This window comes from Salmo trutta, chromosome 21 (assembly GCF_901001165.1).
Source record: "Salmo trutta chromosome 21, fSalTru1.1, whole genome shotgun sequence".
Classification (NCBI taxonomy): domain Eukaryota; kingdom Metazoa; phylum Chordata; class Actinopteri; order Salmoniformes; family Salmonidae; genus Salmo; species Salmo trutta.
In genome coordinates this window covers 13,844,535-13,872,188 of record NC_042977.1, presented here as the reverse complement: position 1 = coordinate 13,872,188, position 27,654 = coordinate 13,844,535, and the positions used below count along the sequence as shown (strand labels likewise).

General features: G+C 40.1%; 1 protein-coding gene across 1 annotated transcript in view; it reads left to right on the top strand.

The window, feature by feature from the left end:
• LOC115156740 (CREB-regulated transcription coactivator 1) overlaps nt 1-27,654 on the top strand; it is a 53,796-nt gene that overhangs the window by 9,095 nt on the left and 17,047 nt on the right. The window contains exons 2-7 of the mRNA XM_029704377.1: nt 7,600-7,828; nt 12,212-12,328; nt 13,749-13,877; nt 14,159-14,220; nt 14,347-14,435; nt 25,895-25,980. Of these exons, the coding sequence (XP_029560237.1) occupies nt 7,607-7,828; nt 12,212-12,328; nt 13,749-13,877; nt 14,159-14,220; nt 14,347-14,435; nt 25,895-25,980 (705 nt within the window). The 5' untranslated portion in view covers nt 7,600-7,606. The remainder of the gene's footprint in view (nt 1-7,599; nt 7,829-12,211; nt 12,329-13,748; nt 13,878-14,158; nt 14,221-14,346; nt 14,436-25,894; nt 25,981-27,654) is intronic.

Sequence of the window (27,654 nt, the reverse complement as noted above, 5' to 3'; positions counted from 1 at the left end):
CAGACGACATTACAGTGGTAGGCTTGATTACCAACAACGATGAGACTGCCTACAGGGAGGAGGTGTGGGCCCTCGGAGTGTGGTGTCAGGAAAGTAATCTCACACTCAACGTCAACAAAACAAAGGAGATGATCATGGACTTCAGCAAACAGTAGAGGGAGCAGCACCCCCTTATCCAATCGACGAGACAGTAGTGGAGAAGGTGGAAAGTTTTAAGTTCCTCGGTGTACACATCACAGACAAGCTGAAATAGTCCACCCACACAGACAGCGTGGTGAAGAAGGCGCAACAGCGCCTCTTCAACCTCAGGAGGCTGAAGATATTTGGCTTGTCACCAAAAACACTCACAAACTTTTACAGATGCACAATCGAGAGCATCCTGTCGGGCTGTATCACCGCCTAGTACGGCAACTGCTCCACCCACAACCGTAAGGCTCTCCAGAGGGTAGTGAGGTCTGCACAACACATCACTGGGGGCAAACTACCTACCCTCCAGGACACCTACACCCCCCTATGTCACAGAAAGGCCAAAAAGATCATCAAGGACAACAACCACCCGAGCCACTGCCTGTTCACCCCGCTATCATTCAGAAGACGAGGTCAGTACAGGTGCATCAAAGTTGTGACCGAGAGACTGAAAAACAGCTTCTCAAGGCCATCAGACTGTTAAACAGCCATCTCTAACATTGAGTGGCTGCTGCCAACATACTGACTCATATCTCTAGCCACATTAATAATTAAAAATTGGATGTGATAAATGTTTCACTAGTCACTTTAAACAATGCCACTTTATGTAATGTTTACATACCCTACATTACTCATCTCATTTGTATTTACTGTACTCTATACCATCTACTGCATCTTACCTATGCCGCATGGCCATCGCTTATCCATATACTTACATGTACATATTCTTATTCATTCCTTTACACTTGTGTGTATACGGTAGTTGTTGTGAAATTGTTAGATTACTTGTTAGATATTACGGAACTAGAAGCACAAGCATTTCGCTACACTCACATTAACATCTGCTAACCATGTGTATGTGACCAATAACATTTGATTTGATTTGAGGAATGGGCCAAAATTCACCCAACTTATTGTGGGAAGCTTGTGGAAGGCTACCCAAAACGTTTGACCCAAGTTAAACAATTTAAAGGCAATGCTACCAAATACTAATTGAGTGCATGTAAACTTCTGACCCACTGGGAATGCGATGAAAGCTGAAATAAAAATAAATAAAAGCTGAAATAAATCATTCTCTCTACTATTATTCTGACATTTCACATTCTTAAAATAAAGTGGTGATCTGACCTAAGACAGGGAATTTTTACTAGGATTAAATGTCAGGAATTGTGAAAAACTGAGTATAAATGGATTTGGCTAAGGTGTATGTAAACTTCCGACTTCAACTGTATATATTTAGGGCTTCACTGCTACTTGTGATTCAATTTTCCCAAAAAAGGTGTTGTTCTTAACCTAGCAGGTGCCTCTTAAAATATTTACAATGTACAATAACAGAATAACATACTTTTCAGTATGTTAAAGGCCGAATGCAGCTCTTTTTTTATATCAATATCAAATCATTTCTGGGTAACAATTAAGAAACTTACTGTAGATTGCCATTAGATTGCAATTAAAATGGGGGAAAATAGCTTTTTCACTCATTTACAGTGTTAGTTTTATCAGCTGTTGTACAGTATGATGTAAAACACAGGCAAACAGAATTTTTACTGTGCTTGGCCTTTAAACAAAGCAAAACAATCGAATGAAGACAAATTTGCCTATTTTGTCATGTGGCCAAATTTTACTTCAAAGGTGGCTAAAACATAAAAGACAAGCATATTGCATCTTTTCTTTTGATTCCCCTTCCTGTCCTATGAAAAGATGACTCAGTCTGGACTTGATAGGGTCATGTTTGTGCCTGTACCTATAAAGCATCTGGCATTATATAAAGGTCGTCCTCCTCAATGTCAGCAGGCAGCACGGCCAAGCTGCACGGCGGGTCGTTGCTGTAAATTGCGTCATCGGATGAATCACACTGCAGGTATACATCCTCGGGTTCCATAGGTGACCTGTAGAGATGAGTAGACAGGTGAACCAACATCAGAATGTGCTTTCCCTGCACAGTTGCAGCACAATAAACATGGCATATGTGTGCTCACTTTCATGTGGTCAACATTTTCCTCAATTGATACACAGCAGGATTAAAACAAATAAAATGTGAAATTAAAGAGATACATGAGATCTAGAAAAGGAAGAGTTTACAAAAGGCAAATGAAACCTAATCAACTTCCATTTACAGTCCATTTTGTTTGAACATTTCAATACAAATCAACCCAAACGAATCATCCTGTAGCCTACCTGACCTGTTTATGTTTCTGGCAGTCTTGTTGGAGTCAGTGACGTTCTCGTAGATAGAGCTATGATCAGCAGGTGGTGGTATGACCATGGCTGTGTATTGGGAACGCTCAGACTGACATGGTTTGACCTCTGTGCTCTTCAGTGGATTTAACTGTGACATGCTCCTCAATTTACTGCGCTGGGTGAACACCAGTGCAATCACTACTCCCAGCACTATGAAGAACAGAGGCAGACCCACAGCAGGTCCCACAGAAGAACTAAGAGAGATTGGGTCTAAGCATTCTGTGGTAGAGTTTCCAGGGACAAGTCCTATTAGACATCATTACCTGTAAATGGCAAAATTGATGATTGGATGACAACAGTTTGGGGAGTTGAAATGAAGGGTAGCCTACTATACAGTGGTGTAAAGTACTTAAGTGAAAATACTTTAAAGTACTATTTAAGTAGTTTTTTGGGGTATCTGTACTTTTACTTCTGTCACGTCCTGACCATGGTAAGCTGTTATTTTCTATGGTAGAGTGGTCAGGGCGTGACAGGGGGTGTTTTTCTATGTTTTGTATTTCTATGTTTAGGTTCTAGTTTTCTATTTCTATGTTGGGTTTGTTTGGGATGATCTCCAATTAGAGACAGCTGGTCCTCATTGTCTCTAATTGGAGATCATACTTAAGTAGGGTTTTTTTTCCACTTGGGTTTGTGGGATCTTGTTTTTGCATAGCTTAGTAGCCTGCAGAATGTGATGGTCTTGTTTCCGTTGTATAGTGTTCTGAGTTAAAATTAAGTATTTATCATGAGCACTTGACCTGCTGCACTTTGGTCTACTCCTTTCGACGACAAACTTCACTACATTCTGAAAGAAAATAATATACTTTTTACTCCATACATTTTCCTTAACCCCCAAAAGCACATGTTACATTTTGACAGGAAAATGATCCAATTCACACGAGAACATCCCTGCTCATCCCTACTGCCTCTGATCTGGCGGAATCACTAGACACAAATGCTTTGTTTGTAAATTATGTCTGAGCGTTTGAGTGTGCCCCTGGCTCTGTCAATAAAAAAGCAAGAAAATTGTGTCATCCAGTTTAAGGAATTAGAATTTTTTTATACTTTTACTTTCGATACTTAAGTACATTTTAGCAATTCCATTTACTTTTGATACTTAAGTATATTTAAAACCAAATACTTTTAGACTTTTACTCAAGTAGTATTTTACTGGGTGACTTTCACTTTTAAGTCATTTTCTATTAAGGTATCTTTACTTTTACTAAAGTTTGACAACTGAGTACTTTTTCCACCACTGCTACTATACATAGAAAGTCTGGTATTTATAGCATTCAATGAATTGTGTCATATTAATGATAACTACCAAAGTAACCAAGCCCAGGTCATCATTGTAAAATAATCTCAATAACATATGGGCTAAATAAAGGATTTATTCAATTGAAATCAATAAAAACGAATTCATGAAAAATAAATGAATACAATGCATATACATTTTCCAGTTTCCAGGCTTGTTTGAATAGCACCTGGATAGCAACCATGAGATACAAAAGATCAGTAGGTCAGAACCAATACAAATGTGTCTTACCAGGCCAGGGTGAGAACAGCAGTGTGGTCAACTTGGTCTATGAGTAAGAGACAATGAAGATGTTGGCGGAACTTTAAAGGTCCATTATTTCCATAGTAAAATAGTGGAACTTGGCAAATAAGTAATCGCTTAAAGGGGCAATCAGCAGATGCTACATCCATTTTTAGACGTATAAATGAATTATATGTACCCATTGATTCTTGAAGAATATTACTTCTAAATTCCTCATGAGCTTAGTCCAAACGTATCAGAAGCCAAAATAAGCTTACTTTACTCCAATGTTTGTAATCAAAGTAAATGTAGACACACATTGTATAGCATAATAAACACAGTTAAAACTGTCATTTTGATATCATGGGATGGTCGGTCCTTGCATCCATAGCTCTGCCTTTGAATTTGAGCGGTTACATTTCTCCAGCCCCATTCCCCCATGTTATCCTGAAACGGTAGTGGGCTGTTATTGTTTCAACTGCTGTTTGCTGCTTTAAGATTGTCGTCTTAAGACAGTCGTGAAGAGGGCACGGCAAAACCTATTCCCCCTCAGGAGACTAAAAAGACTTGGCATGGGTCCTCAGATCCTCAAATGGTTCTACAGCTGCACCATCAAGAGCATCCTGACGGGTTGCATCACTGCCTAGTATGGCAACTGCTCTGCCTCTGACCACAAGGCACTACAGAGGGTAGTGCGTACGGCCCATTACATCACCGGGGCCAAGCTTCCTGCCATCCAGGACCTCTACACCAGGCTGTGTCAGATGAAGGCCCTAAAAATTGTCAAAGATTCCAATCACCCTAGTCATACACTTTTCTCTCTGCTACTGCACGGCAAGCGGTACCAGAGGTCCAAGTCTAGGTCCAAGAGGCTTCTTAACAGCTTCTACCCCCAAGCCATAAGACTCCTGAACATCTAATCAAATGGCTACCCAAACTATTTGCATTGTGCCCCCCTTCTATACTGCTGCTACTCTCTGTTATTATCTATGCATAGTCACTTTAATAACTCTACCTACATGTACATATTACCTCAATTACCTCGACACCGGTGCCCCCGCACATTGACTCTGTACCAGTACCCCCTGTATATGGCCTCGCTATTGTTATTTTACTGCTGCTCTTTAATTATTTGTTACTTTTATTTGTTACTTTTTTGTAGGTATTTTCTTAAAACTGCGTTGTTGCTTAAGGGCTTGTAAGTAAGCGTTTCACGGTAAGGTTACCTGTTGTATTCGGCGCATGTGACAAATTTGATTTGATTTGAAGACTGACTGTAAATGCCTCATTGTCAATCTAGAAAATATATCACACTGCAATGAAGAGACAAGTTTGGGACTTTATTTTTTATGTAGATTTCTCCCTTAGTCAGTACCTCACCTTGAAGGGTGTATTCTACATTATTGCTGTACTGTTCACTATTCAAACAACAATTGTTTTAAAGTATAGTTTAATTCACTCATATGAACTAATAAGCAGTGAGACTGTGTGCAATTATGTTTTATGAATCATTGCTATCCAGGAATGCTTATTGAAGTGTGACAACCCAGAACACATTTGACAATAGTTTATTGTCCATAGCCTATACAATTAGATGTCATTTCCACCGGCAAATTATTTCTGCTAACTGATATTCTAGCTGTTACGCCTACTTCCATTTCATGTGACACATCTTCATTTCTCTTTTGTAAGGCTACCACATTTTAATAGATTCAAGAAATGTCTGGCAGGTTCTTCGAATGAACCTACGTACACTGAGTGTACAAATTAAGAACAGCTGCTCTTTCCATGACATAGCTTTCACCTGGTCAGTCTATGACCCCTTATTGATGTCACATCATCTATCTACTTTAATCAGTGCAGATGAAGGGGAGGAGACAGGTTAAAGAATATATATATATTAGGAAGGTGTTCTTAATGTTTTGCACACTCAGTGTATAATGTGTATTGGCAGAGAGATTACTGTATATACAGTGGATTTTGAAAAATGTTTTTTATCACAAACACAAAAACCTTATTTCTGAGGGAAGTGAAGTGAAATCTCCATTTTAGTATTTATATACATGCACATTAATTGCTGACATGGTCAAATGGGGGAGGGAAGTAAGGGAAGTATGCAAGGGAAGTATACTCCACAAAGACTGTCACAGCAGTTTTCAGAAACACATTTCTGGTAAGGTTGTGTGAAATGCAAATACAGTATCTTAGCAGGTGTCTGTCATACACAAAACCGAAATGACAGAAATATCAATCTGGAAGACAAGATTTCTAACAATAGCGTCACACCCTGATCTGTTTCACCTGTCTTTGTGCTTGTCTCCACCCCCCTCCAGGTGTTGCCCATCTTCCTCATTATCCCCAGTATTTATACCTGCGTTCTCTGTTTGTCTGTTGCCAGCTTGTCTTGTAAGGTCTTGCCAGTGTGTTTGTGCGGTGCCCTGCAGTCTTAAGTTAGGTTTACATGGTTCTGACCATTCTGCATGCCCTGACCCAGAGTCTGCCTGCTGTTCTTTACCTTATTGACTCTGCCCTGGATTACAGACTTCTGCCTGCCTTTGACCTGACTTTGGCCTACCCCCTGTTTGGGTCAATAAACATCTGTTACTCTAGCTGTCTGCATCTGGGTCTTGTTCTGATAAAAAGAAACCTGCATATGTCTCTTGATAGTATCACTGCTCTTTAATAAGCTTTACATATCGATATGTTTTTGCTTTGTCATTATGGGGTATTGTGTGTAGATTGAGGATTCTTTAAAAAATACATTTAATACATTTTAGAATAAGGCTGTAATGTAACAAAATGTGGAAAAAGTCAAGGGGTGCGAATACTTTCCGAAGGCACTGAATGTACAGAGAAGCATGCTGTCTCATGCTTTGGAAATGCTTGCCGTTTCTGTGTTTATGTAACCAGATGAAGTATCTGAGGAGCAGAATACAGGAATCTACTAAGACATTACATTTTCTCCATTTTAGCTAGCCTTTTCACAGAGGCTCAACTCCAAGGTTTTTTCCAGGGTTTAGTTTGCAATAACAGCATAATCCCACACACCCAGTGCCCTGGAATACAATTTCAATGGTTTCCTTGGTTACTTTACAGCCAATTTATTTCCACTACTCTGAATGGTGGGTGAAACAGCATATTGTTTCATTGTGCTTTCCCTGTCGCTCAAAACCTCATCTTTGGCCTTAGTGTCTGTCGAAAAAAATACATTTTTGACAGTGTTGATACTTTCAGCATATTAGTAGTGAATTGTGTGATTTACATTTGGTTTATGCATTTCATTCCCAGTGAGAATTATATTGCCAGTAAGCACTCTCCTTTGAGTGGGGACATCTGGCCTGGGGCTAGTTATTAAAGACACAAGGCCTACAAGAATTGGAAAGGAACAGACACACACAACCACATTTATCGGCTATAGCCTTCATCAGAGGAAAATAAGAGGCACAGGATAGAGTATTGTTATGCCATGCAGGCTAAGTGGCTGCAAACAAGAAGAACCTGACAAACACGTTCTTTGGAGCATCATCTTAATTTTGTTATTATCCGCATACGTCTGACAAGTGGACCGTTGATAACATGTTCAGACAAGCAACAATGAGGCTAAAATGATTAACTTAATATAACTTTTTGTATTTTACCCATCCCTGGTGAAAAAGGTGGGGAATGCAGGCGTTCCAGATGTTGCGCGTAACCTACGCCCACGCGCAAGGACGTGTGCATGCAACGTCATTGAGGGAAAGCGGAGCAGAAGAGCGAAACATGGCGACATCAAACAATCCGCGGAAATTCAGCGAGAAAATCGCTTTACACAATCAGAAGCAGGCAGAGGAGACCGCAGCATTCGAGGAAGTGATGAAAGATTTGAGTATTACCCGAGCAGCGAGGGTAAGCTTGTCTGTTTTTAACCCATTTGCTGTTATTACTGGTGAGCTGTCAAATTCAGTAATATTCGCGACGGGCACGTAGCTTAGCCAGGGAGGTAAACAATAACAAACAGCCCCCTACGTGCCAGCTAATATTCTTGGCATGAATGGCAACCAGCAGTCTTATTATCGTCTTCGTGTAGTTATTCTCAAATGGAGAGGTATCCCGACTCAAGTCCCTCCGTCTTCAAAAGTTGCACAATAGAGCTCCAGTGCAAGGCAATAGCCAACTAATGTGGGGCGTGCATGCGTGTTTGAAAGCCACATCAAAATAGAACGTTCGTTGGTTTTTCTGATCGCACTCTAGGCGAGGAAGAAGCTTCAGATGAACAGCAATTTCTATGTATTGAAGCATTTTGGGAAGCAGTGTTTTCAGGTTAAAGATCACCAAAGACACACGGGCTAATAATCAGGTGGGAAAAGCAGTCGTGCTGTGAAACTGGGCAGACAAGTACAGTAATATGATTGACAGTGGCATATTAAAGATGAGGACAAACCCGCACAGATTATGTTGACGACAAACCGCATGCCGCAGGCCTCTAATGCCAGCAACATATTGCGCTCTTCATCAATGTCATTTCAGTGCTTTTGGCAGTACATTTTCTACAAAATGTATACGAAATAACATTGGTGCATTTGAGAAACGTTGCCAGCAGAACCAGCGCATTTGAAATAGTTTCAAATGGGCGGGTTCTGAGATACTGTAGCAACATTGGCATAGCTCACTGGCAGGTTACATTACTGCATCCTTATTTGGATGGTACTATCCATTGAATACATTGGACAATCATCAGTGTAGTTTTTGTTTTTAATTCACAGACAATAACACATTTTCTGTTGATTTCAATTGATTCATTCAGTGTTGAGGTGACGTCTATTCTTTTTCCTGAAGTGGGTGATTTATTGTGTTAGGTTGGAACCTTTTGGAAGTCATACCTGTGTGCAATTTCAACAAACACATTTGGGGAGAGTAGGTTTCACTATTTGAAGACATGCTCTGGAACTTTGGGGTGGATGTGTCAATGTGTAGTTCAGACATGCATCTATGAGCAGAATTACTGTTACCTCAGTCAGCCATGAAATCCCTAGTTTGAAAGCGATTGTTTTTCTGGGAAAGATGCACCTTTTTCCCTACATTTTCCCTCACATGGGACAGCCCCCTAGCAATTCCAGTTCTAGCCAATGAGTTTTAGCCCCTCACCATTTGCGTGACAGCTAGCAAGATGCACACAGAGTGAGCGAGAGAGAGCAATGACATGGTGCACATATCTGCAATTTTCAGGGACCACTTTTGGCTCATGAGCACTACATTCAGATCTACTAGCTAAAAAGTATACAAAAGTACTGGAGAATCTCTTTAACATATTGATTTTGGCCTTATAGTATAGTGATAGGGGACAAAGTCGATACAGCTACATATCGGGATATTATTTTGGACAATATATTGCATCGTATCATTTTGGCAATAACGCAATATTATTTTTGTGCTAGTTGCCTGTATACCTGCGCTTTTTTACAACACTTATTTCCATGATGGATAAAAACTGTCTCTCTTGACACTCTGCAGCAGACATATGGCGAGCGATATAGGTTTGGAACATCGAATCACAATAAAATCACAGTATCGAATTGCAATACATATAGAATCGTAATACATATCGTATCGACACCTAAGTATCGTGATAATATCGTATCATGAGGTCCCAGGCAATTCCCAGCCCGAGTATAGTATGAGGCTAAAAACATAATACTTACTTTGTAACATACAGTATGCATACAATAATAGGAAGGGCAAGTCTAATACTCAGTATTTGATAATAATTTTGGACCGTGCAGTAGGCAGCGAGCCTACAAGTTCACTCAAGTAGTCACATTTACCCTATTGACTAGATTCATATGTGGTTGGATTTGTGAAACACTGATCCCAAAAGGCATGTAATCTTCTGTCAACAAAATAACAAGATGTATTCAAACTTGACTCACTATTGGGAGATTACTCAATTTTCAAAATACTCTGGAGAAATAGGCTTTAGAGATTGTTATTAAATGATTTCCCTGCTTTAATCAATAGTGCGTGTGCGTGACAGACATGAACAGTTTGGGTACTGTCTACATATAGGATTAAACAACTTTGATACCAGCTTTTCTAAACAACATAACAAAATTATTGTCTCGTGATATTACTCAGTATCTCTAGTACATAATAGAACGTTCTGAAACGTAAACTCAGCAAAAAAAGAAACGTCCTATTTTCAGGACCAAAGATAATCAAAGATAATTCGTAAAAATCCAAATAACTTCACAGATCTTCATTATAAAGGGTTTAAACACTGTTTCCCATGCTTGTTCAATGAACTATAAACAATTAATGAACATGCACCTGTGGAACGGTCGTTAAGACACTAACAACTTACAGACGGTAAGCAATTAAGGTCACAGTTATGAAAACTTAGGACACTAAAGAGGCCTTACTACTGACTCTGGAAAAACACCAAAAGAAAGATGCCCAGGGTCCCTGCTCATCTGCGTGAACGTGCCTTAGGCATGCTGCAAGGAGGCATGAGGACTGTAGATGTGGCCAGGGCAATAAATTGCAATGTCTGTACTGTGAGACGCCTAAGACAGCGCTACAGGGAGACAGGACGGACAGCTGATTGTCCTTGCAGTGGCAGACCACGTGTAAAAACACCTGCACAGGATCAGTACATCCGAACATCACACCTGCGGGACAGGTACAGGATGGCAACAACAACTGCCCGAGTTACACCAGGAACGCACAATCCCTCCATCAGTGCTCAGACTGTCCGCAATAGGGTGAGAGAGGCTGGACTGAGGGCCTGTAGGCCTCACCGGACGTCACCGGCAACAACGTAGCCTATGGGCACAAACCCACCGTCACTGGACCAGACAGGACTGGCTAAAAGTGCTCTTCACTGACGAGTCATGGTTTTGTCTCACCAGGGGTGATGGTCGGATTTGCGTTTATCGTCAAAGGAATGAGCGTTACACCGAGGCCTGTACTCTGGAGCGGGATCAATTTGGAGATGGAGGGTCCGTCATGGTCTGAGGCGGTGTGTCATAGTATCACCGGGCTGAGTTTGTCGTCATTGCAGGCAATCTCCACGCTGTGCGTTACAGGGAAGACATCCTCCTCCCTCATGTGGTACCCTTCCTGCAGGCTCATCCTGACATGACCCTCCAGCATGACAATGCCACCAGCCATACTGTTCCTTCTGTGCGTGACTTCCTGCAAGACAGGAATGTCAGTGTTCTGCCATGGACAGCGAAGAGCCCAGATCTCAATCCCATTGAGCATGTCTGGGACCTGTTGGATCAGAGGGTGAGGGCTAGGGCCATTTCCCCCCAGAAGTGTCCGGGAACTTGCAGGTGCCTTGGTGGAAGAGTGGGATAACATCTCACAGCAAGAACTGGCAAATCTGGTGCAGTCCATGAGGACTGACTGTTACTTTTGATTTTGACCCCCCCCACCCTTTGTTCAGGGACACATTATTCAATTTCTGTTAGTCACATGTCTGTGGAACTTGTTCAGTTTGTCTCAGTTGTTGAATCTTGTTTATGTTCATACAAATATTTACACATGTTAAGTTTGCTGAAAATAAATGCAGTTGACAGTGAGAGGACGTTTCTTTATTTGCTGAGTTTATGTCGTTGGCTGCCACCACCTGAAATCACAGCCAATAATAGATCATTGTTAGATATTACTGCACGGTCGGAACTAGAAGCACAAGCATTTTGCTACACTCACATTAACATCTGCTAACCATGTGTATGTGACCAATAAAATGTGATTTGATTTGAGATAAACTATTTGCATACTCATAGCAGGTGAACTGTTGAACCTATAAGGGTGTGACCTTGAGTTTTTGTAAGGATGGAAAGATATTCATATAGGTGATAGTTATCCCAGCTAGGCCTATATGTGGTGCCATTCAATGTCAAGGTGAGGCGGTGTGGCAAGATTGTAAATAATGAAAACATAATTTAGTCATGGGTGATCTGTAATTGCTGAAAAGTAGATTTTTCTCTATGAAGTTTATTAGGTAAATTGAGGTTAAAGGTGAGTAAATGTCATTTTCACACAACAATAGGTGATCGCTTCGGCCAGACAAGTCTTATCCCCTTGGTTCTAACTGAGATGGATGGAGTGATTTGTAATCTGTAGAATCAATGTTAAACAAGGAAAGTGTTGGTTTTTTTCATCAGTCAGAATTTTTGTGCTTTCTGTCACACTCATTTTGTTTTTGAATTATTGTTGAATATTTAATACCGAACATTATCTGATGCCATGTTTGCTTTTTGTTTTGTTTCGTCACTCCTTATACAGTTACAGTTACAGAAGACCCAGTATTTACAGCTGGGACAAAACCGTGGACAGTACTATGGTGGATCATTGCCAAATGTCAATCAGATTGGAAATGGCACCATTGACATGCCTTTTCAGGTAATGTGTGTTTGTAGGACTATTCATACCTCTTGACGTATTCCACAATTTGTTGTTATAGCCTGAATTCCAAATGGATTACATTTTTCTTCTCTCACCTACACAATACCCCATATAAATGTTAGCAAATTTAAATAAATATGTCATTTACATTAAGTATTCACACTCCTAAGTCAATACTTTGTAGAAGCACCTTTGACAGTGATTACAGCTGCGAGTATTTGTAACTCGGCCACTCAAGAACATTTACTGTCTTCTTGGTAAGCAACTCCAGTGTAGAGTTGGCCTTGTGTTGTAGGTTATTGTTCTGCTGAAAGGTGAATTAATCTCCCATTGTCTGGTGGAAAGCAGACTGAACCAGAATTTCCTGAAGGATTTAGCCTGTGCTTAGCTCCATTCAGTTTCTTTTTTTATCCTGAAAAACTCCCCAGTCATTAACGATTACAAGCATACCCATAACATGATGCAGCAAACTATGCTTGAAAATATGGAGATTGGTACTCGGTTATGTGTTATATTGGATTTATCCCAAAAATAACACTTTGTATTCAGGACAAAAAGATAATTGCTTTGCAACACTTTTTTTCAGTATTACTTTAGTGCCTTGTTGCAAACATATTCTGTACATGCTTCCTTTTCAATTTGTCAATTAGGTTACTATTGTGGAGTAACTACATAGTTGTCGATCCATCCTCAGTTTTCTCCTATCACAGCCATTAAACTCTAATTGTTTTAAAGTCACCATTTGCCTCATGGTGAAATCCCTCATGGTTTCCTTCCTCTCCGGAAACTGAGTTAGGAAGGACGCCTGTATCTTCGTAGTGACTGGGTGTATTGATACACCATCCAAATTGTAATTAATAACTTCACCATGCTCAAAGCGATATTCAATGTCTGCTTTTTTTATTTTTACTCATCTACCAATAGGTGCCCTTTGCGAGGCATTGGAAAACCTCCCTGGTCTTTGTGGTTGAATCTGTATTTGAAATTCACTGCTTGACTGACTGACCTTACAGATAATTGTATGTGTGGGTTACAGAGATGAGGTAGTCATTAAAAAATCATGTTAAACACTTATTGCATAAAGTGTCCATGCAACTTATTATGTGACTTATTAAGTAAATTTTTACTCCTTAACTTATTTAGGCTTGCCATAAAGTGTTTGAATACTGAAAGACATTTCAGCTTTTAATTTTTTATTAATTTGTAGAAGCTTCGAAAAACATAATTCCACTTTGACATTATGTGGGATTATGTGTAGGCCAGTGACAAAAAAATCACACACAAAAAAAGACAAACTTTATGAAGGCGCTGTATGTGTGGTCTTACCCTAAATGGAAATTTGTTTACACTTTTGTTGAAATTTTTCTGTCTTTTATCTATGGAGCTTGTAACTGGTTTTCTTTGGTGGTGTCTGCAGACTCCCTTTCAAGGTTCAGGTGACACTAGCAGGACAACACGGCATCATGGATTGGTTGACAGAGTTTACCGGGACAGAAACCGCATCACGTCCCCACACGGAAGGCCCCTCGACAAACATGGACGCCAAATATCTTTTACTTTCGGTTTATGCTACTGTATAGTTGATAACACTTTTTATTTTACGGTCCGCTATGCAACGGATATTTCATTATGAATGACATGGTAATTACATAGTAATTTTCCAGTAACAATTTGCCTTTTCATTAAAGCAAGCACCACTATGTAACATCTTTAACCATTGTACTTCAAAAGCATATGCTGTACTTTATTGCATAATGGTGTTTTACATCCATTGACGTCAGTTGTGAAATGCTACAGATTTCTGTTGCCCTTAACCAGGGGTATCACATTGATAGCTGTCCATATGGCTCAGTGTATCTGTCACCCCCACCTGACACCAGTTGGAGGAGGTAAGATAACCCAACTATGTGATGTGAAACTGTTGGGATTTCGTTGTGAAACGTTCCCTTGACTTTCCACAGCAGATACAGTTGGTCACCCCCTAAGTGGTGTACGTCTCTTTCCCTGTGCTATAGGACTAACTCGGACTCTGCATTGCATCAGAGCACTTTGAACCCACAGGACATTTTCGCGGGAGGCTCACAGGACATGCAGCCTAAACGAGGTGTGTTGGATTTGAACTTGGTACTACAAGTTTTATAAACTTTACATTAGTTCATCATTAGACATTGAATTATTTTGGACAGAACCGGTTAACAAAATGTCTTGGCCCTACAATGACCCCATGAGAGGAATGAATAGCCGTTGTAGGGTACAATGCTCTGTTTCCAGTTGGTAGGCTTAATAATATTTTCTTTTTATTCCAGCACTGAATTATTAGCCAAGTTGTTATGAGGGAGGTGGTATTCAATGTATTGACAATGAAATATACTGTAATGGCTTTGCTGGCTACTCTTTATTGTACTGTTGAATAGTGTCTAGTGTACATGATAAAAGGTTTTAGACTATGTCTTCGAAGGCTATAGACATTACTCATGGGACGAATAGGAATATCTGAGTGGTTCTCAATGTTACATGCTAATGGTGTCTTTAAAATGTTTTAAAATTATATTTAACTAGGCCAGTTGGCTAAGAACAAATTCTTATTTACAATGACGGCCTAGGAACAGTGGGTAAACTGCCTTGTTCGGGGGCAGAACGACAGATTTTTACTTTGTCAGCTCAGGGATTTGATCTAACAACCTTTCGGTTACTGGCCCAACGCTCTAACCACTAGGCTACCTGCCACCCCTGCCGTTTTCGGGAATCGCCAACGCAGCCCCAAAATATTTTAGGTATCTCAGATTGTTCTCGCATTTCTCACAGAAACTTTGTTGGGAGGAAATATGTTTGACATGCTTTTTTCATTTGTATTAGAAACCATTTTTGAGAAAATAATGATTAAAGTGGCCATTGTTAGACCTCTACATGCCTCCTGTAAGACCGTATGACATGTGAACCGTACACGATACAGACAACATATTGGTGTCATTGTACTCCTTGTAGTGTGCACTAAAATATGGAGTATGTCTTGACATTAATTGTTCACATTAATTTATTCAACATAAAAAAATATGAATATGTCAAAAGTAGCTTTTTTTGATTTTGTTCATTTTAAGATGTTGTTTGGAACAATATACTCTACAAGTACATCATATTTCCAGAGTGGGCTCTCTCCTAACGGTGAATGGGGAAATGGATTCAAAAGGAATTTGCTGGTGATTTGCTGAATGTGCAATCCTAATGGTCTGTGATTGGTTAAAGGTGCTACACCAGGGGTCTCCAACAATGTGTTCCACCGCAAACTGTCATGAATAAATCTCAGAAGTGTCAGACACCACAAGCTCCCCAGATACTATCTAACCAACGCAGCGCTGACATTATCCCATTGCTGGTTAGCCACTATCCAAACCTAATACAATATATCTGCCAATTGATTTCCAGCAATATTGCCCCTTTCTGTCTGTGGTGGGCGTTTGTCTATCAGTCCATGTGTATCCAGTTGATGTGATAACAGTCTTGTGGGTTGGCAGAAATACTTTTCCCAAAACATACTCAATTAAATGTTAACTGCAAAGTAGACTTACCTGGCAGAAGTATGTGATGAGTTAGTACAGTTGAAGTCGGAAGTTTACATACACTTAGGTTGGAGTCATTGAAACTTGTTTTTCAACCACTCCACAAATTTCTTGTTAACAAACTATAGTTTTGGCAAGTCGGTTAGGACATCTTCTTTGTGCATGACACAAGTCATTCTTCCAACAATTGTTAACTGACAGGTTATTTCACTGTATCACAATTCCAGTGGGTCAGAAGTTTACATACATACACTAAGTTGACTGTGCCTTTAAACATTTTGGAAAATTCCAGAAAATGTCATGGCTTTAGAAGCTTCTGATAGGCTAATTGATATAATTTGAGTCAATTGGAGGTGTACCTGTGGATGTATTTCAAGGCCTACCTTCAAACTCAGTGCCTCTTTGCTTGACATCATGGGAAAATCAAAAGAAATCAGCCAAGACCTCAGAACAACAATTGTTGACCTCCACAAGTCTGGTTCATCCTTGGGAGCAATTTCTAAACGCCTGAAGGTACCACGTTCATCTGTACAAACAATAGTACGCAAGTATAAACACTATGGGACCACGCGGGCGTCATACCACTCAGGAAGGAGAAGCGTTCTGTCTTCTAGAGATGAACATACTTTGGTGCGAAAAGTGCAAATCAATCCCAGAACAACAGCAAAGGCCCTTGTGAAGATGCTGGAGGAAACAGGTACAAAAGCATCTATATCCACAGTAAAACGAGTCCTATATATTGACATAACCTGAAAGGCTGCTCAGCAAGGAAGAAGCCACTGTTCCAAAACCGCCATAAAAAAGCCAGACTACGGTTTGCAACTGCACATGGGGACAAAGATTGTACTTTTTGGAGAAATATCATCTGGTCTGATGAAACAAAAATACAACTGTTTTGCCATAATGACCATCGTAATGTTTGGAGGAAAAAGGGGTAGGCTTGCAAGCCAAACAACACCATCCCAACCGTGAAGCACAGGGGTGGCAGCATCATGTTGTGGGGGTGCTTTGCTGCAAGAGGGACTGGTGCGCTTCACAAAATAGATTGCATCATGAGGAAAGAAAATTATGTGGATATATTGAAGCAACATCTCAAGACATCAGTCAGGATGTTATAGCTTGGTCACAAATGGATCTTCCAAATGGACAATGATCCCAACCATACTTCCAAAGTTGTGGCAAAATGGCGTAAGGACAACAAAGTCAAGGTATTGGAGTGGCCATCACAAAGCCCTGACCTTCAATCCTATAGAAAATGTATGGGCAGAACTGAAAAAGCGTGTGCGAGCAAGGGGGCCTACAAACCTGACTCAGTTACACCAGCTCTGTCAGGAGGAATGGGCTAAAATTCACCCAACTTATTGTGAGAAGCATGTGGAAGGCTACCCGAAACGTTTGACCGAAGTTAAACAATTTAAAGGCAATGCTACCAAATACTAATTGAGTGTATGTAAACTTCTGACCCACTGGGAATGTGATGAAAGAAAAAATTATCTCTAATATTATTCTGACATTTCACATTTTTAAAATAAAGTGGGGATCCTAACTGACCTAAGACAGGGAAGTTTTACTGGGATTCAATGTCAGGAATTGTGAAAAACTGAGTTTAAATATATTTGGCAAAGGTGTATGTAAACTTCCGACTTCAACTGTGCAATCGTGGCCAAAAGTTGAGAATGACACACATTAATTTCCACAAAGTTTGCTGCTTCAGTGTCTTTAGATATTTTTGTCAGATGTTACTATGGAATACTGAAGTATAATTACAAGCATTTCATAAGTGTCAAAGGCTTTTATTGACAATTACATGAAGTTGATGCAAAGAGTCAATATTTGCAGTGTTGACCCTTCTTTTTCAAGACCTCTGCAATCTGCCCTGGCATGCTGTCAATTAACTTCTGGGCCACATCCTGACTGATGGCAGCCCATTCTTGCATAATCAATGCTTGGAGTTTGTCAGAATGTGTGGGTTTTTGTTTGTCCACCCGCCTCTTGAGGATTGGCCACAAGTTCTCAATGGGATTAAGGTCTGGGGAGTTTCCTGGCCATGGACCCAAAATATCGGTGTTTGTTCCCCGAGCCACTTAGTTATCACTTTTGCCTTATGGCAAGGTGCTCCATCATGCTGGAAAAGGCATGGTTCGTCACCAAACTGTTTCTGGATGGTTGGGAGAAGTTGCTCTCGGAGGATGTGTTGGTACCATTCTTTATTCATGGCTGTGTTCTTAGGCAAAATTGTGAGTGAGCCCACTCCCTTGGCTGAGAAGCAAGCCCACACATGAATGGTCTCAGGATGCTTTACTGTTGGCATAACACAGGACTGATGGTAGCGCTCACCTTGTCTTCTCCGGACATGCTTTTTTACGGATGCCCCAAACAATCGGAAAGGGGATTCATCAGAGAAAATGACTTTACCCCAGTCCTCAGCAGTCCAATCCCTGTACCTTTTGCAGAATATCAGTCTGTCCCTGATGTTTTTCCTGGAGAGGAATGGCTTTTTTGCTGCCCTTATTGACACCATGCCATCCTGCAAAAGTCTTCGCCTCACTGTGCGTGCATATGCACTCACACCTGCCTGCTGCCATTCCTGAGCAAGCTCTGTACTGGTGGTGCCCGGATCCCGCAGCTGAATCAACTTTAGGAGACGGCCCTGGCGCATGCTGTTCTTTCTTGGGCGCCCTGAAGCCTTCTTCACAACAATTGAACTGCTCTCCTTGAAGTTCTTGATGATCTGATAAATGGTTGATTTAGGTGCAATCTTACTGGCAGCAATATCCTTGCTTGTGAAGCCCTTTTTGTGCAAAGCAATGATGACGGCATGTGTTTCCTTGCAGGTAACCATGGTTGACAGAGGAAGAACAATGATTCCAAGCACCACCCTCCTTTTGCCACTTCCAGTCTGTTATTCAAACTCAATCAGCATGACAGAGTGATCTCCAGCCTTGTCCTTGTCAACACTCACACCTGTGTTAACGAGAGAATCACTGACATGTCAGCTGGTCCTTTTGTGGCAGGGCTGAAATGCAGTGGAAATGTTTTTCTTGGGATTCAGTTCATTTGCATGGCAAAGAGGGACTTTGCAATTCATCTGATCACTCTTCATAACATTCTGGAGTATATGCAAATTGCCATCATACAAACTGAGGCAGCAGACTTTTTGAAAATTAATATTTGTGTCATTCTCAACTTTTGGCCACGACTGGAAAAATTTGTATCTATTAATTGTTATTTTCCAACTTTGCCATGAAATGAGCAGCAGCAGTACAGAACCATCACTAGACCGGCACATTAGAAGGCACACTAGGTGCGCAATTAAAGGGCCAGATGCGCAATTAAAGAGGAAATACACTAAAATAGATTTTTATTTTCTTCCAGACTAAAGCATTGACATTGACTCAGAACATCTCATTTCATTGTTTCTCGATGAACAATTGTAATTTTGAGAGTGAAAAACCGCCAAAAAGGGGAAAATATAAACCAGAATCTTTTTAGATAAAAAATCTCAGATTTTATAGGGCCCCCTTAGAGTTGTTTATTAATTATATTACCAGGTTTACCAGCAACAAAAAAAGCTTGCAACATGTTTCTTTTTGAAAAGTGGCTATCATGCTAGAAAAGGTTGAAAATCCCTGTGCCAGACAGGATTTTTTTTTTTTTTTTAAGTAATTTCAGAAAATGTCCATAATATATCTGCAGTAATAGTGGAATGACAGTGTTTCACAGTATTACTTACACGCCAGTGTTGTGATTGGCTGTGATATTCACCTATTGATTTCTCCCGCCGGAGAGGCAGCTGTTGTAAATATGTGAAAGCTGTTCTGATTTTGTGGCTGTGTTATCTAGTGTAAATAGCTCTGTCATTTCCTGGTTGCTAAACATTTCAGTTTGTGAGAAAAGAAGCACTGAATAGTGTAGGGAATCATTGTACCATCTAAATCGCTGTGAAATATCTTTTCAATAAACCAAAATATAGTTTTTACAGCTTTTTGAAGCTGGTGGACCAAAATCACTATTTTAAGGAGTATATTGTTGCAAACAATGTCTTAGGCCAGGCACCACAGGCTGAAATTACATTTTTGGAGACTTGTTGGGATTTTGGTCAGTTTTGGGGGGGATTTTCAAAAAGTAAACACAAAAATGTAAACTTTTCTTTAGTTTAACATGCTACTGTTATCAAAATGTTCATGAATTTTAATAAACCACTTTTAAAATGAACATCAATAACTTGCAAAGCTCATTACATTAAATTACACATAATTTAAAAGCCCATTTCATAGAGGATTTTACAAACGGGACTATATTTTTAGTGACTTACTTTGAAGAGATGGTGATATGGTCTAAATAGGCGTTAGGTAGTCAAAGTCAAGTACACTGAATTTAAACTGCCATTTCTCGACAGTCAGACTCTTCCCACACGCCAGCAAATTTTTATCTGCTTCAGAATCATCTGCATTCACCAAATGTTGCTTGGTTATTCCCCAGACTTGCCCAGAGGGAATTGTTGGTATGTTGTCCATTTTACTTTATTCTTGATAATATTTTCACTCACTGTTCTAGTTAACCCGAGCTGCCCTCAAACCAAGGAAATCTGCCTGCTAATTATCTATAGTATACATTTCAACTTGTCAATTTCAAATGATTTTCGAACAAGTTGTAGTTTCTAACAATAGTTTTAATTGAGGTGTGTTCCATCTCCTCATTAATTCACATAAGATGTAGCCCATTTCACTGTTGCGGATAATTTATCTTTGAGGCTTTACTGAGCCAGACAAACTTCTCTCTTCAATGAGAGCCCAAGCACTTCCCCAGTGTTACACCAGATTAAGTGTGAAGACATTGCACATCTCTAGTCAGAACAGTCCTTGCACATTTTCTGACTGGTGCCCACATTGCCTGTATTGTTGTTTTCCTTACAAATTGGACTTTCGACGTGTGCATTCTTATCAAAGTAAGTGCCATATTTTCTGTATGTTGCGTTGTCGTTTCTACAGTAGCATTTATTTTTTATTATTATTGAAGTGTTAAATGTTTTATTTCACCTTTTATTTAACTAGGCAATTTAGTGAAGAACAAATTCTTATTTACATTGACCGGCTACCCCCGCCTAACCCGGACAACGCTGGGCAAATTGTGCGCCGCCCTATGAGACTCCCAATCACGGACGGTTGTGATACAGCCTGGAATCGAACCAGGGTCTGTAGTGATGCCTCTAGCACTGAGATGCAGTGCATTTGACCGCTGCGCCATTCGGGAGCCCCCCGGGAGCATACAGTATGTATGGATCATAATGTATTTACTGTTTTATTCACATGTTTTCAAGTACTGGTTACAAATCATGCATTTTGATTCTTGCATAGATTGTAATGGGCACACATGATGTGTGTAACATACTTTTTTGAGGGTTTTACTGATTATGATGAGCTAATGCTAAGCTATTTGCCAGCTGTGGGTGTCTCCATGTTTGTTGACGTCATACAATGCATTCTGGTTGTCATGTAAGTGTCTGTCAGACCAAAGATGTTATAACAAGGGATAGTTCACTCGACTGACTTATGGTACTTTCAAGACAACTGGGAGCTCTGAAAAATACAAGGTAAAATCAAGACATCAGTGATCTTCAGGTTGGGAGGCCCGAGTTCCCGAGTTGGAATTCCGAGTTGGATGACCGTTCAAAATGACTTTGCCCAGTTGGAGCTCCTCTTTTTTTTGAGTTCCCAGTTGTCTTGAACGCGGCATCAGATTGGTACTATGGTACTTTAGGGTTGCCATCTCAGACCTGTTTTCTAGGGGTTTTATTTTTACTAGTTAGCTAAATTGCCATACATTTTTAATGCTTTTCAACCTGTCCCCAAATTAATGTAATTGGTTCAGATTTTGTTTTGATATTTTAACCTGCATATCGTGATTGCATTTGGTGTGGGGAGACAAAATACATTTATGCACGATGGCACACGCGCGCAGCGAGTTTGGGTTCCGTGTTACAAGTCATATGCTCCGGTTCTTGTATACACTGTAACACGTACATCGAAGATTTGTAATATGCTGAAAAGTGGCCAAAGTAAGTAAATGTTTTTATTTTTTATTTTTTACTTTGTTTATTTGCATCTTATAGTGATTGGCATTCAGGAATTAGGAGTTTTTGCTTTTCAAACATAAACAAACATGGTTGCCATCATAAAGAATTTAGCTGCTGTTAGCTTAACTGACACGCATCTCTTTTCTAAACAATATTACATCTCTCCTTGTGGCCACCAGAGATGTGGTACATTGTAAACAAATCTAGCTGTTAGGTCGCTAACTTATGTTTTTTGGGGCAGGTCAGCGCAACCTGTTTTTTAGACTAGTTTATGGAATGAGTTTGGCTGTGGATGTGTTCCGTGTGATGTTTGGATGATGACGTTCACATTTTATATTTTACAATAAAAGGTCAAATTGAGGAATAAAGTCGTGATGACCTTTATTTCCCATCAGAACAAAACATTGTTTAGATGCTTTTCAGACACGTTTGTTGCATCATATGTTCTGTTGCTACTGTTCCATTCACATATTTGCGATGGTACGCTGCAGGGACCACTCAACAATGATCACAAATATGTGATTGTATGCGTCAAAGGGTTAAAATAAATCAAAAAGGGTACTTTTGAGAGAGCAATATTAATATTTTTTTATGTTGAATAAATGAATGTGAAAAGTTGTATTTCAGAATCTGGACATAATTATCCATATTTTAAAGAACACTGAGGAGTATGACACCAAGATGTCTGTATCGTACGGTTCACAGTTCATAGAGTCTTACAGAAGACATTTATAGGTCTAACAAGGGCCTAAAATGGCCACTTTCATCATGATTTTCTCAAAAATGGTTTGTGATACAAATGTTAAACGCATGTCAAACATCCTTTCTCCCAATGAAGTTACTATGTGAGAATTGCCAGAACAATCTGAGATAACACAAATCATTTTTGGGCTATGCTGGAGTTGGTATTTCAATATATATATACAGTACCAGTCAAAAGTTTGGACACCTACTCATTCAAGGGTTTTACTTTATTTTTACTATTTTCTACAGTGTAGAATAATAGTGAAGACCTCAACTATGAAATAACACGTATGGAATCATGTAATAAACAAATCAAAATATATTTTATATTCTTCAAAGTTGGCACCCTTTGCCTTGATGACAGGTTTGCACACTCTTGGCATTCTCTCAAACAGCTTCATTAGGTAGTCACCTGTAATGCATTTCAATTAACAGGTGTGAATTGTTAAGTTTGTGGAATTTCTTTCCTTAATGCGTTTGAGCCCATCAGTTATGTTGACAGCTTTGCACCCTCTTGGCATTCTCTCAACCAGCTTCACCTGGAATGCTTTTCCAACAGTCTTGAAGGTGTTCCCACATATGCTGAGCACTTGTTGGCTGCTTTTCCAATACTCTGCGGTCCAACTCATCCCAAACCATCTCAAATGGGTGGAGGCCAGATCATCTGATGCAGCACTACATCACTCTCCTTCTTGGTCAAATAGCCCTTACACAGCCTGGAGGTGTGCTGGGTCATTGTCCTGTTGAAAAACAAATCCTAGTCCCACTAAGCGCAAACCAGATGGGATTGCATATCGCTGCTGTGGTAGCCATGCTGGTTAAGTGTGCCTTTTTTTAAATTCTAAATAAATCACTGACAGTGTCACTGGCAAGGCACCATCACACCTCCTCCATGCTTCATGGTGGGAACCACACATGCAGAGATCATCCATCCGAGATCATCCGTGTGTCTCACAAAGACACAGCGTTTGGAACCAAAAATCGCAGATTTGGATTCATCAGACCAAAGGACAGATTTCCACCAGTCTAATGTCCATTGCTCGTGTTTCTTGGCGCAAGCAAGTCTCTTCTTCTTATCGGTGTCTTTTTTAGTAGTGGTTTCTTTGCAGCAATTCGACTACGAAGGCCTGATTCACGCAGTCTCCTCTGAACAGTTGTTGAGATGTCTGTTACTAGAACTCTGTGTAAGCATTTTATTTGGGCTGCAATTTCTGAGGCTTGTAACCCTAATGAAATTATCCTCTGATCTACCTCTACGCAGACGACACCATTCTGTATACTTCTGGCCCTTCTTTGGACACTTAACTCCAGACGAGCTTCAATGCTATACAACTCTCCTTCCGTGGCCTCCAACTGCTCTTAAATGCAAGTAAAACTAAATGCATGCTCTTCAACCGATCGATGTCCGCACCTGCCTGCCCGTCTAGCATCACTACTCTGGACGGTTCTGACTTAGAGTATGTGGACAACTACAAATATCAAGGTGTCTGGTTAGACTGTAAACTCTCCTTCCAGACTCACATTAAGCATCTCCAATCCAAAATTAAATCTAGAATTGGCTTCCTATTTCGCAACAAAGCATCCTTCACTCATGCTGCTAAACATAACCTCGTAAAACTGACTATCCTACCGATCCTTCGGCGATGTCATTTACAAAATAGCCTCCTACACTCTACTCGGCACTGTGATAGACTACATCCAATTTGCTATCTGTTTTGTCACCAAAGCCCCATATACTACCCACCACTGCGACTTGTATGCTCTCGTTGGCTGGCCCTCACTTCATATTTGTCGCCAAACCCACTGGCTCCAGGTCATCTATAAGTCTTTGCTTGGTAAAGCCACACCTTATCTCAGCTCACTGGCCACCATAGCAGCACCCACCCGTATCACACGCTCCAGCAGGTATATTTCACTAGTCACCCAAAGCCCATCCTACTTTGGCTGCCATTCCTTCAAGTTCTCTGCTGCCAATGACTGGAACGAATTAAAAAATCACTGAAGCTGGAGACTCATATCTCCCTCACCATCTTTAAGCATCAGCTGTCAAAGCAGCTTACAGATCATTGCACCTGTACATAGCCCATCTGTAAATAGCCCACCCAACTACCTCATCCCCATATTATTTATTGTTTTGCTCCTTTGTACCCCAGTATCTCTACTTGCACATTCATCTTCTGCTCATCTATCACTCCAGTGTTTAATTGCTAAATTGTAATTATTTCGCCACTAAGGCCTATTTATTGCCTTACCTCCCTAATCTTACTTAATTTGCACACACTGTATATAGACTTTTCTATTGTGTTATTGACTGTACGTTTGTTTATTCCATGTGTAACTCTGTTGTTTGTGTCGCACTGCTTTGCTTTATCTTGGCCAGGTCACAGTTGTAAATGAGAACTTGTTCTCAACTGGCCTACCTGGTTAAATAAAGGTGAAATAATAAAATAAAATAAATAAAAAATCCTCTGGGTCTTCCTTTCCTGTGGCGGTCCTCATGAGAGCCAGTTTCATCATAGCGCTTGATGGTTTTTGCGACTGCACTGGAAGAAACTTTCACAGTTCTTGAAATGTTCCGTATTGACTGATCTTCATGTCTTAAAGTAATGATGGACTGTCGTTTCTCTTTGCTTATTTGAGCTGTTCTTGCCATAATATGGACTTAGCCCTATTTGGTAAAAGACCATCTTCTGTTTTCCACCCCTACCTTGTCACAACACAACTGATTGGCTCAAAGGCATTAAGAAGGAAATAAATTCCACAAACTAAATTTTAACAAGGCACATCTGTTAGTTGAAATGCATTCCAGGTGATTACCTCATGAAGCTGGTTGAGAGAATGCCAAGAGAGTGCAAAGCTGTCAAGGCAAAGGGTGGCTACTTTGAACAATATAAAATATATTTTGATTTGTTTCTGGTTACTACATGATTCCATATGTGTTATTTCATAGTTTTGATGTCTTCAGTATTATTCTACAATGTAGAAAATAGTCAAAATAAAGAAACCCTGGAATGAGTAGGTGTCCAAACTTTTGACTGGTACTGTATATATTTGAAATACCAACTCCAGCATAGCCCAAAAATATTTTTGACTGGTACTATATATTTGTAGCTTTTTTTAATTCTAGATAAGTGACAATTAGATAAATCCAACTCTCTCCCTCTTTCTTCTCCTTAATCTCCCCAGTGCTTCTGCTTCATGTACCAAGGCCAGAAGACACAGAATCAGATATGGACAAAGACGAACAGAAACAGAACTGGGATGGGAAAAAGGTGAAATGCACCCAGATCTGGTGATATACAATTGAAGTCGGAGGTTTACATACACCTTAGCCAAATACATTTAAACTCAGTTTTTCACAATTCCTGACATTTAATCCAAGTAAATATTCCCTGTTTTATGTCAGTTAGGATTACCACTTTATTTTAAGAATGTGAAATGTCAGAATAATAGTAGAGAGAATGATTTATTTCAGCTTTTATTTTTTTCATCACATTCCCAGTGGGTCAGACGTTTACATACACTCAATTAGTATTTGGTAGCATTGCCTTTGAATTGTTTAACTTGGGTCAAATGTTTTGGGTAGCCTTCCACAAGCTTCCCACGATAAGTTGGGTGAATTTTTAGCCCATTCCTCCTGACAGAGCTGGTGTAACTGAGTGAGGTTTGTAGGCTTCCTTGCTCGCAGATGCTTTTCCAGTTCAGCCCACAACTTTTCTATAGGATTGAGGTCAGGGCTTTGTGATGGCCACTCCAATACCTTGACTTTGTTGTCCTTACGCAATTTTGCCACAACTTCAGAAGTATGCTTGGGGTCAGTGTCCATTTGGAAGACCCATTTACAACCAAGATTTAACTTCCTGACTGATGTCTTGAGATGTTGCTTCAATATGTCCACATAATTTTCCTTTGTCATGATGCCATCTATTTTGTGAAGCGCACTAGTCCCTCCTGCAGTAACGCACCCCCACAACATGATGCTGCCACCCTCGTGCTTCACGGTTGGGATGGTGTTCTTCGGCTTGCAAGCCTCCCCCTTTTTCCTCCAAACATAATGATGGTCATTATGGCCAAACATTTATATTTTTGTTTCATCAGACCAGAGGACATTTCTCCAAAAAGTATGGTCTTTGTCCCCATGTGCAGTTGCAAACCGTGGTCTGGCTTTTTTATGGTGGTTTTGGAGCAGTGGCTTCTTCCTTGCTGAACGGCTTTTCAGGTTATGTCGATATAGGACTCGTTTTACTGTGGATATAGATGCTTTTGTACCTGTTTCCTCCAGCATCTTCACAAGGTCCTTTGCTGTTCTGGGATTAATTTGCACTTTTTGCACCAAATTACGTTCATCTCTAGGAGACAGAACGTGTGTCCTTCCTGAGCGGTATGACAGCTGCGTGGTCCCATGTTGCGTACTATTATGCGTACTATTATTTGTACAGATGAATGTGGTACCTTCAGGCATTTCGAAATTGCTCCCAAGGATGAATCAGACTTGTGTAGGTCTACAATTTATTTTTCCTGAGGTCTTTGCTGATTTCTTTTGATTTTCCCATGATGTCAAGCAAAGAGGCACTGAGTTTGAAGGTAGGCCTTGAAATACATCCACAGGTACACCTCCAATTGACTCAAATTATATCAATTAGCCTATCAGAAGCTTCTAAAGCCATGACAGCATTTTCTGGAATTTCCCAGCTGTTTAAAGGCACAGTCAACTTAGTGCATGTAAACTTCTGACCCACTGGAATTGTGATAAAGTGAATTATAAGTGAAATAATCTGTCTTTAAATAATTTTGGGAAACATTACTTGTGTCATGCACAAAGTAGATGTCCTTACCGACTTGCCAAAACTATAGTTTGTTAACAATACGTTTGTGGAGTGGTTGAAAAATGAGTTTTAATGACTCCTACCTAAGTGTATGTATACTTCCGACTTCAACTATCTCCA